Here is a 12,394-nt window from a genome sequence, read left to right on the forward strand (position 1 = left end):
GTGCTCCCTCTGCTGGCCTTCTAAAAGCATGGCACAAGTTCACTATATATGTACCGTGATATGACCAAAAGCTGACTTCAGAAGTAGAAAATCGGAGTTTTATTTAAGGAGCTCCTATAAAATACAAACTTTATGATAGCAACTTTTCCCCCACTGAATACTGAGTGGACATAAAATATGAAAATTTTTAGGGTGCCCAGATGTACTCAACAAAAATACCTCTCTACCAGGGAATGTTTAAAAAGGAATTGTTTCATTAAAGAGCAAAAAAAAAAAAAAAAAAAAAAATACATTCTTTCAAATAACTGTACTTTTTAACCATTAGCTTTTATAACTTTTTATTTCCTAGAAATATTATTTTACTTCAAAACCATGCGGAATGAAGAAAACACCAATTTTAATTCATACTGATTGATTCCATAATTCTGTTCTGCACATTATTACATATATTGACCGTTATGCTGAAAATGTTTTATGCTTACATTCAAAATACAAATTTAAGCACAATACTGTAATAATTTTAACAACTGTTAACTTAAAAATCACAGTTTGCTGTGGTTATTTCTGGCTTCTCATGCTTATTACTAAGTCAACCCAGCAACATTACCATATTTATATTCTTTTTCCTATTGACAAATGTTACATAATTTTAAACACTGCTATTATATCACTTAAAAATTTTTAGTTTATTAGACACAAAGCTAAAATAAGAGCCTGACTACTATACCCCTAGTAGCCCTGTTCTTGAACAATTTTTAAAAAATCTGTTCTGTGCTTATACAGCTATTGTGTATATATGCTATGTCCTGAAGTTAAACATAGATATGAGGGTAAAGAATAAAAATTCAAGGGTAAAGGGTCTTTAATTTGAACTTGGATAAGCACTAAGCTTCACTTTTAAAACACCAAACAAAAATACAAGTCTGTGTTTATTTTCTTACTCACCACCTCTCCTGAATTGGGTCAAGTGCAGAGAGACATAAGGAATACATACCCAAAACAAGAAAGTCTCCTAATACCCCCTTAGACTCAAAATACCCCCTAGAACAAGGAGCACGTACCTCTGGAAGAAAGCACTCTCTGCAGCAGTTAGGAGGCCCTTCAGGTATCCACCTTTGAAATGGTTAATTCTGCTGCTGCAAGGGAGCTTCGTTGGTTTGAAGCAGAACCAGGGCTCTCCAGTATAAAGATCTGTAAAGTTACAAAGAGGCAGACTCCCAGGAAGACACACATTGCACTCAGTAGTTTCAGAAATTCTTCCTGAACGGAAGAGACTCTTGAAATAGACCCTATCTGGTTTCTCTTCCTGCAAGTGCTGGAGAATTCTAATCCCTTCGCTGGGATGGACCAAAGATACAGACACCTTAACTTTACCTGGCCAGAGCAATGTAAAAAAAACCTTGTAAAACCCATTCTTGTAGTCTACCACTCTGCCCACAGCCCCTGCCTGCAGTTTGGGGGTGTGGATTCTGGCCTGCAGGTAGTCTCCACCATACTTCTTAGGCTTTTTTTGAAAATCCTGTACATGAACCAGCACCTCCAGCTGGCTTCCCACCTTGAAGAAGCCTGCAGAGTTCAAGATGACAAAGTAGCTGGAAGAAGGGTCAGTGCTCTTCACAAAAGGGACTGGGCCCACATCAGGCACCTGCCACTGCAAAGCAGCCAGCAAGGAGTCCTCCTCCAAGCGCTCCCAGCTGGACAGGGTCTGGTGCTCATAACCACAGTAGGGATTCTGGCTAATTCTTGCCACCTGGGAGGAAACAAACTGTCCACTGCTGTCGATGAATGTGGCTGAAACAGTCTCATGGTCCAAGTACTGAAATGAAAGACACAAACAGAAACCACCACTACAGTAAATCTGTATATATTCATTCAACCAAATAAATCTCTGCTTCAGTTTATACCTGTATAAAGTCGGTTGGGATGACATTGTCTCAAAAACTATAGCTCAAATTTTACAGGGCTATTTTATTGTAACAATAAAATCAAGATGAGAAATAAATTCATTGAGGGATTCCCACTTTCACGGGTTTTACCTCCAGGAACTCTACCAGGCTCTCACAGTAAATATCAGAAAAAAATCTGCTTAAGCTTCTGGCAAGGGAAGGGGAAGAGGAACCATTTTGAAACATGCCTGAGCATTGTGTTCTTCTTAACAAAGCCTGCCCTCAAAGAAACTATTTTACCAGAACCTAACCTACTGGGGTTTTATCAGAGCCTAACCTACCTGGGAGAAGGGAAATACCCAACTATAGCCTGCTCTAGTCTTCCATGTATGGGAAAGGAAATACTCAGCTCTAGCTCACTGCAGCCATCCTGTCTGACCCAAGAGGGGAAAAAATCAAAACACTGGTGAAGCTCACAGCCAAGGGGCAGAGGCTCACTAAAAGGCTGAGACTTAATGATAAGATAATAGAATGCTTCCCCTATTCCCCCATATCTTGCTACCACACCACTGAAGGCCTATTTACCTGAGCACCTTTCACCCAAGTATGTTAGGTCCAGATTTCTACAAAAATTACAAGGCATTCTAAAAGTAAAAAAATACAGTCTCAAGACAGACCAAGTATCAGAACCAGACTCAGATATGGCAGGAATGTTAGAATTATGAGACTGGGAATTTAAAATAACTATGATTACTTTAAAAAGAAAGGCGGGGGGAGAGAAAGAAAATAATTATAACAATTAGAGACTCAAATTCAAAATGTCAGTTACCCAAATTTGTTAATTTACTAAAGTCTATAGCACAAATGGTCATTTTTAATGACCATTTTTAATGGTCAATTTTATGACCACAAATATCAACATAAAATCATAAGATTATACAAACAATAGCTGACTACAAAATAAATAAAATGACTATGATTAATATGCTAAGTCCTCTAATAGAAAAAGTAGACAACATGCAAGAACAGATGGGCATTGTAAATATAGTAATGGAAATTCTAAGAACAAAAATTTTTAAATGCTAAAGAACAATAAATCTGAAGGAAAAATAAAGAGTGCTTTTGATGGGCTCATTAGTAGACTAGATACATCTAGGAAAGAGTCTCTGGGCTTGAGGTTATGTCAACAGAAATTTCCAAAACTGAAAAGGAAAGAGAAAAAAGACTGAAACAGTATATCCCAGAGCTTTGAGACAATTACAAAAGATGCAACACATGCATAATGAGAACACTAGGACAATAAAAAAAGAACAGAAGAAATATTTGAATCAATAATTGAGAATTCCCTAAATTAATGTCAGACATCAAACCACAGATCCAGAAAGCTCAGGGAACAACAAACAAGATAAATGCCCAAAAACCTACATCTAAACCATATTCAAACTGCAGAAAGTCAAAGATAATGAAAAAATCTTGAAAGAAGCCAAAGAGAAAAAATAAAACCTTACCTATAAAGAAGCAAAGATAAGAATTACACCCAGACTTCTCAAAAATCATAAGCAAGAAGAGAATGAAGTGAAATATTTAAAGTGTTGGGGGGGGGACAAAAAAATACCAATGTAGAATTATTTAACCTGTGAAATTATCCTTCAAAAGTGAAGGAGAAATAAAGACTTTTGCAGATAAACAAAAATTGAGGGAAGTTGTTGCCAGCAGACCTGCCTTGCAAGAAATGTTAGAAGTTCTCCAGGGAGAAGGAAAATGATATTGATCAGAAACTCATATCTACATAAAGAAAGGAAGAATATCAGAGAAGAAACAAATGAAGGTAAAATAAAAAGTTTTTATTTTTCTTATTCTTAATTGATCTAACAGATAAAAGTTTGTTCAAAATAATAATAGCAACACTATATTTGATTATGTATGCTTACATGTACGTGAAATGGATGATAGCAATAACACAAATCATAGGAGGGAGAAATTAGAAATATTCTGTTATTATAAGGTCCTTGAACTACCACTGAAGCAGTATAGCATTATTTGAAAGTGGACTTGTATTAGTTGTAAATGTATATTTCAAACTCTGGAGCTAAAATAATTTTAAGAAGTATAACTGATATGCTAAGAAAGGAGAGAGAATAAAATCATATCAAATGTTCAACTAAAACTACAAAAGGCAGAAAAAGAGTGGAGGACAAAAACAGGAACAAAGAATAAAGGCAACAAATAAAAAATGGTAATAAATATGGTAGACATTAATCCAACTATATGAATAATCACTTTAAACATCAATGATTTCAATATACCAATTAAGAGACAGAGATTGTCAGAATGGATCAAATAATAAGACCCAACAATATGTTGTTTACAGGAAACCCAATTTCAAAATAAAGACACATAGATTAAAAGTAAAGAGATGTGGCTGGCCAGTTAGCCCAGTTGGTTACAGCATGGTGTTGTAACACCAAAGTCAAGGGTACAGATCCCTCTACTGACCAGCCACCAAAATGAAAAAAAAAGTATATATATGAGGCAAAACTAATAGAGAAATAGAGATAAATCTACATTATAGTTGAAGACTTCAACACCACTCCATCAGAAATAAATAGATCTAGCAGGTAGAAAACCATGAGTTCAACCAAGGACATGGTTGAACTCAACAGCACCATCAATAAACTGGATATAATTGACATCTACAGACTACTTAATCAAGTTCACATGGAACATTCACCAAAACAGGTCACATACTGGGCCATAAAATGCACCTTAACAAATTTTTAAAAACAGAAATCATACAATGTCTGCTCTCAGACCATAATGGAATTAAACCAGAAATCAATAACAGAAAGACAGCTGGAAAAATCCCAAAATAACATACACATGGATCAAATATGAAATCTCAAGAGAAAGGTAAAACTATTTTGAACTAGGTGAAAATGAAAATATAATTTATGAAATGTTGTGGGATGCAGCAAAAACGTGAGTGAAGGAGAAATTTATAGTATTAAATGCATATATTAGAAAAGAAAAAAGATCTAAAATCAACAATCTAAGCTTTCACCTTAGGAAACTAGAAAAAGAAGAGCAAATTAAATCCAAAATAAGCAGGGGAAAAAAAGAAATAATAAAAACCATAGCAGAAATCAATAAAGTTGAAAACAGGAAATCAATAGAGAAAAATAATGAAACCAAAAGCTAGTTCTTTGAGAAGATTGATAAAATTGATAAGCCTGTAGCCAGGCTAAGAAAAAGAGAGAAAACACAAATTACTAATACCAGAACTGCAACAGGGGCCATCACTACAGATCCCATGATCATTAAAAGAATAATGAAGAAATATTGTGAACTCTAGGCCCACAAATTTGATAACCTGGATGAAATGGACCACTTCCTTGAAAGACACAATCTACCAAAATTCACACAAGAAGAAATAGACAATCTGAATAGGCCTCTATCTATTGAAGAAATTGAATCAGTAGTTAGTACCCTTTCAAAACAGAAAGCACCAGGCCCAGATGGGTTCATTGGCGAATTCTATCAAACATTTAAAGAAGAATTTATACCAATTCTCTACAATCTCTTCCAGAAGATAGAAGCAGAGAAAATACTTTCTAACTCATTCTATGATGCCAGCATTACCCTAATATCAAAACCAGAAAGAGACATTACAAAAAAATTAAAGACCAATATCTCTCATGAACATTGATGTAATAATCCTTAAAAATATATTAGCAAATCAAATCCAACAACATAAAAAATGAATTATACACTATAATCAAGTAAGATTTATCTCAGGTATGCAAGAAAGCACCTTAACAGAATTCCAGTGCTTCCTAATGAGCACAATCTACACCCTCCTAGAACAGATCCTTAATCTTCACTTTGGCCTTTCTGCTTAAAAAATACTCAGTCTTTTTTATTTTGGACTTTAATATTTGTATTTATACAAGGGTACTTAAAAAGTCCATGGAAAAATCAAATTGAAATATGTATCTTTCCACAAACTTTTCAAAGTACCCTCATCTTGTGACATTTTTTCTTTATGCTATACAACATAATGGCTTTCTAAAATTTTGTACCTCAAAATTTTATCTTCTGCTTCTAAAATTCAGATACTTAAGCTCTTTTTCTATTAATGAGCAGATCTGCCTTTTTAAAAATGGAATTTTTTTTAAAAAGCCCTCCCTTCTAGAGCTTATAGAATTTCAAAGGTAAAGAGATCTTAAAAGCTTCTAGAAAGGAAAATAAAGTTACCAATTAAAAAATAATGCATAGATTAGCATTAGACTTGCTTTTTGCAACAGTGGACACTAGAAGACAATGGAGCAAAGTTGTCAAGGTCCTGAGGGAAAACAATGTTGAATACTACATAGATTTGGGTTATAAAACCCAAATACAAATCCTACATGAGGGCAAAATAAAGACAGTTTCAGATACGTAAGATTACTTCCTATATGCCGTTTCAGAAAAAAATTGCTTGAAGATTCAATCCAGCAAAAGAAAAATTGAAGAAAGTAAAAGACATGAGTAACAGTGAAACTAACCCAGGAATACAATGAAAAGCAAACTCAGAATTAAAAGAAGGGCAACTGGTCTAGACAGTGATCAGTGCACATTAAAATAGGAAGATAGAGGACTCTGAAGGAAAAGACGCCTTCAAGAAGAGGCAGACTCAATTCAACAAATAACATAAAGGAAGCTCCTAATAACATGCTACAAGGCAGATACTACTACTCGCATCAGAAAAAGAAAGGCAGTTAGCACTCCAGGAAAAACAAGAAGAGGTATAAGAAAGTCATGGTTAAAATCCAAACCAAATTAAAATGTAGCGTGATTAAGCAACTGATGTAGTGTATATTAAAAAAAAAAATCCATTTGACCTTGATGCTTGATTCCCCTTCAAAAGATACAGGTTTGGTTTTACAGGATCATGTTCTATAATGAAAAAAATTTACATAATCATAATAGTGTACATGATGTTCATTTAGGTATAAGAATCAATCCATAAAGAATGCACATTAGCCTTAATAATAGTTGTAGCAATAAATCTAAAGACTATAAAACCTGATGATGCAAAAGTAATATTATAGCTAATGGAAGTCAAATGTAAAATAATGAAGGAGTGCTTTCTTCCTCACTGTAGGGAGTTAAGATATACAGACTTAGTATCCCTTATACAAAATGCTTGGGACCAGAAGTATTTCGAATTTCAGATTTCTGGGGAATTTTGTAATACTTGTAGGACACTTAACCAGTTGAGCATCCCTAATCTGAAAATCTGAAATCTGAAATGCTCCAGTGAGCACTTCTTTTGAGCATCATGTCTGCACTCAAGATGTTTCGGATTTTGGAGCATTTTGAATTTTCAGATTAGGGATGCTCAACCTGTACTACCTAATGCTGTTGGGGAAAGAAAAACTCTAAATACATTATTTAATGTTATAAAGATAACAGAAATAAAATTAATTTCCAAATTTTGGAAGGAGACTGACAAAGTATGAGTAAGCAGAAGGCCTCACCTCTCATTTTCTTAACAGAAGTAAAAGAAACAGCCAACATTTATTGAGCACTTATATGCCAGACATTCTTGTAAAGACTTTACATGAATCTTAATTCAATGTTCAAATTATCCCATGAGATAAGTCCTATTATTAGGTTCTGAGGGCAGAAAGGAAACTGAGGGCAACAATGGCTTAATAATTTGTCTAAGGCATGTAGGTCAGAAGCAGCAGAACTAGGATATGACAACCCAGGCTGTCTGACTTCAGGTCTGTGTACTTGACCACCCAGGCTCTATTGCCTCACATGGACAGATACCATATAAAGTTGACAAACTGAGATATAAGTATGTAACGCATAATTCGTGCTAACTACCCAAATAATGAAAAACAGGCAGTTACATCCCAGCAGTTACATTTACTGAGAGTGAAGAACAGGGAGGGAATCAAACTATGTACTTATTACCATTCTCTATTCTTTGAAGTTTTCTGAACTTTTCACACGTTATCTTTTTAGTAAATAGGACAGATGGACAAATGGAAAGGTAAAAATAGTTATATTCCTAATCCAGAAAACTGCATCTTACATTATACAATGAGTTAAATTGCAGGGGGAAAAAATAACAAGTAAAACCAAAAATTTCTCTCCTCAATAGCAACAGTATTTCCTTGTTCTTTGCAAACAACTTGAACAAGGCTTTGGGCTCCCCACCTACGCCAAACCACTTCAAAATCCTCCATATGCCATCAAATTAAGGAGTTAGGAATTGAACATATGAATTTGAGAGCGACACAAACAACCTCCTTCTTCTAGTCTTTAGGCAACACCACTAAATAACTAGGGGCACCATCAAAATTCTGAGCGATACAGCTAATTAAGACTGGAGTCAGCAAAGCCACATTGCTGAACATCTCCTTCTCCTTCAGTCTGATGGCCCAACACGTGTATGACAACAGCAGTTTCTGCAACCCCAATGTGCTTGACATAACAGAGGAAACTCTGCATTCTCACTTCCTGGAGAGTGACGCACTGTTGCCGGTGCGTGTCTACAGATTGGTTACCCAGCTGCTGTATCAGTTTCCCCATTCCATCATCAGTGGGTATAAGTGGGTCCTGGCTTTGTCTGGGGAGAGTAATTACACCGTCCACCTGCTGAAAGGTAGGTCTTTTCAGCTGTTCCATCTGCGTTTGTGGCTGCTGCCCCTGTGGCCACCAACACCACTGCTGCTCCTGCTGCTGCCACAGCCCTGTACAAAATTAATGCAAAGGAAGAGTTGGAGGAGGCAGATGAGGATATGGGATTTGGCTCCTTTGGCTAATCACCAAAAAGCAAACAATTCAGCTACCTTTATTTGTGAAACAAGAAAATAAAGATTTACTTCTCTCTTTGAAAAAAATAGAAGTAATGGCCAAATATTTACCAAATTTGATGAAAACTGCAAATACACAAATCCACAAACTTCAATGAACTCCAAGGAATAGAAACATTAAAACTAGATCAAAGTATATCAAAATTAAATTGCTCAAAACCAGTGAGAAAAAGAAAATCTTAAAGCAACTAGAAAAAAAAGAGACATTATATAAAGAGAAACAAAGGTAAACATCATCTCATCTCATCAAATAAAATCTCATTACATTTTCTCATCAGAAACAATGTAAGCAAGAAGACAGAAGAACAACAGCCTTACAGAATGTCTGAAAGACTACTCGTTGCATGATTCCGACTATGTGACGTCCTGGAAAAGGCAAAACTAGCGAGACATTAAAAAGCCCAGTGGATGTCCAGTGTTCAGGGGGAGAGAGGGAAGGTTGAATAGATGAAGCACAGGGCATGTTTAGGTCAGTAAACCTGTTCTCTATGATACTCTTAATGGTGGACACATGACATGCATTTGTCAAAAATCCACAGAAGTGTACAACACAAGGAGCATAACCTAATGTAAACTATGGACATTAGTTAATAGTATATCAACATTGGTTCATCAATTGAAACAAATGCACCACACGAATGCAAGATGTTGATAATAGGGGAAATGGAGTGGGGAAGAGGGTGCAAGGTGAGAATTCTGTACTTTATGTGTAACTTTTCTGTAAACCTAAGAGTACTCTAAAAAATAAAGTCTAACGGATACAAAACTATGCTATCAACCCTAAGTGAATCATTGTGCAGTATATGCATGTATTGAAACAATACACTGTACCCCACAAATAAGTAATTTGAATAAAGTCTACTAAATATTAAAAAAAAATAAAACAAAAGGCTACCTAAAGACTTTTTCAGACATACAAAAGAAGAAAGCATTCATCACCAATGAACCTGCACCACAAGAAATGTTAAAGGAAGTCCAGGAAGAAGGAAAATACTACCAGGTGAATATATGGATCCACAAACAAAAGTGAAGAGTACAGGAAATGGTAACCCCATGGTAAATATAAAATATTTTTATTTGGTTAGAGTGAGGTGCTGGTAACACCCAGGTCAAGGGTTTGGATCTCCTTACTGGCCAGCTACCAAAGAAATAAAAAATAAAAAGATATTTTTATTATTTAAACTTCCTTAAGCATTAACAGTTAAATAAAAATTAAAAAACAATATAATGAGGGGTAGATAACATATGAAGAGTAAAATATATGATGATAATAGCACAAAGGCCAGAAAGGGAGAAATAAAAAATACACTGTAGCAAGTTACTTGTAGTAAACGATGTGGCCTACCATTTGAAGGTATACTGTGGTAAGTTAAAGCATGTATACCATAAACCCTAACCAACCACTAAAGTAACACAGAGAGTTACCGCTAATAAGCCCACAAAAAAAGATAAAATTGATTCAAAACTTCTCAATTAATACAAAAGAAGGCGGAAAAAAGAAAAGGAAGAAAGGAATAAAGAAGAGGTGGGACAAATATAAAACAAACAGCAAAATGGCAGATGTAATCATATCCTTTCAATAAGTATATTAAACGTAAACCGTCTCAATGCCCCAACTAAAAGGTAGAAAAGGGTTCAATTTCTGTACCGGCCAGCTGTGGGGGGAGGGGCGGGGGGGAGAGCAGAGATGTCAGATTGGATTGAAAAAAACAAACAAGACCCAACTAAATATGGGCTACAAGAAACCTGCTTTAAATATAAAAACACAAAAAGGTTTAAAAACTAATAATAAAAAAATGAAAAAAGATATACCTGCTAATACGAAACAAAAGAAAGCTGGAGTGATTATGTAATATACATTTCAGAGGAAAGGACATTACCAGGAATGAGGAGGACCATTTCATGAAAATAAGGCTCTAAATTAATCAAGAGGACACAACAATTCTAAACACTTATATATGTAATAATATAACTTCAAAATACATGAAGCAAAAACTGACAGAATTGCATAATGAAACAGACAAATCCATGATTATGGATCCTTGATTATGTCAGATTTCAATACCCTTCCTTCAATAACTGACAGAACATGTAAACTGAAAATAGTAAGAATACAAAAGACTTGACCAACACTAGGAATCGTGTTGACCTAACTGACATTTATAGAATGTTCTACCCACTAGCAGCAGAATACACATCCTTTTCCAGTACACATAGAATATGTACCAACACAGACTATATTCTGGGCCATAAAAACAAATCTCAATAATTTTATAAAGAATTCAATTCATACAAGGTATGTTCCCAGGGGAATTAAATTAGAAATCAGTCACAGAAAGGTATCTGAAAAACACCCAAATATTTGAAAATTAAGTAACACTTCTAAATAGCACATGGGTCAATGAAAAAAAGCCAAGGAGAAATTAGAATGTATTTTGAACTTAAGGAAAACAAAAACAAACCACGTCAAAACTTGTGGTATGCCACTACAGCAGTATGTACAAGGAAATTTACAGCACTAAATACTCACTAGAAAAAATCTCAAATCAATGACCACAGCTACCACCTTAAGAAACTAAAAAAAGAGATAATTAAAACCGAAGTAAATAGAAGTAGAAATTTTAAAAATCAGAGTAGAAATCAACCAAATAGAAAACAGAAAAATAATAAAGAAAAGCAATGAAATGAAAAGCTGGTTCTTCAAGAACAATAAAACTAACAATCCTCTTGCCAGACTGATCGGGGTAAAGAGAGAAGACACAAATTATCAATATCAGAAATGAGAGAATGACAACACCACAGATTCTACAGATATTAATAGGATAATAAGGGGTTCTGGAGATCTAATTCACAACAGTGTAAATATACTTAACATTACTAAACTGTACACTTAAAAATGGTGAAGATGGTAAATTTTACATTATATGTTTTTACCACAATTAAAAAAGAGAAGGATAGTAAGGTGGATCAAAGACCTAAATGTAAGAGCTAAAACTATAAAACTCAAAAGAAAACATAGGCGGAAAGCCTCACAAGATTGGAGTTAATAATGATTTCTCGAATATGACATCAAATGCACAGGGCAACAAAAGTAAACGTAGAGAAATTGGACTACATCAAAAGTAAAATTTTTGTGTAACAAAAGACACAATCAAGAGAGTGAAAAGGCAACCTTCGGAATGGGAGAAAATATCTTCAAATCATATATCTAATAAGGAATTAATATCTAGAATATACAAAAAAAAACTTCTACAACTCAACAACAACAAAAAAAAATCCCATTAAAAAATGGGCACAGGACTTGAACAGACATTTTCTATAAAAGACATAAAACGGCCAGTGAGCACATGAAAAGATGCTCAACATCACTAATCATTAGGGAAATGCAAGTCAAAACTATAATGAGATACTACCTCACATCCACTAGGAAGGCTACTATCAAAAAAATAGAAAATAAGTATTGGGAGGGATGCAAAAGAACTGGAACCCTGATGCACTGTTGGTAAGAATGAAAAATGATGCAGCTGCTATGGAAAACAGTACAGCAGTTCCTCGGAAAATCAGAATTACCATATGATCCAGCGATTTGACTTGTGGGTACATATCCAAAAGAACTGAAGCAGAGTCTCAAAGAAATAT

General features: G+C 34.8%; 1 protein-coding gene across 1 annotated transcript in view; it reads right to left on the minus strand.

Moving 5' to 3' along the window:
- NXPE3 (neurexophilin and PC-esterase domain family member 3) overlaps positions 1 to 12,394 on the minus strand; it is a 42,680-nt gene that overhangs the window by 20,923 nt on the left and 9,363 nt on the right. Inside the window, exon 3 of the mRNA XM_063112857.1 lies at positions 1,062 to 1,816. Within this exon, the coding sequence (XP_062968927.1) occupies positions 1,062 to 1,816 (755 nt within the window). The remainder of the gene's footprint in view (positions 1 to 1,061; positions 1,817 to 12,394) is intronic.

This window comes from Cynocephalus volans, chromosome 1, assembly GCF_027409185.1.
Source record: "Cynocephalus volans isolate mCynVol1 chromosome 1, mCynVol1.pri, whole genome shotgun sequence".
Lineage (NCBI taxonomy): Eukaryota > Metazoa > Chordata > Mammalia > Dermoptera > Cynocephalidae > Cynocephalus > Cynocephalus volans.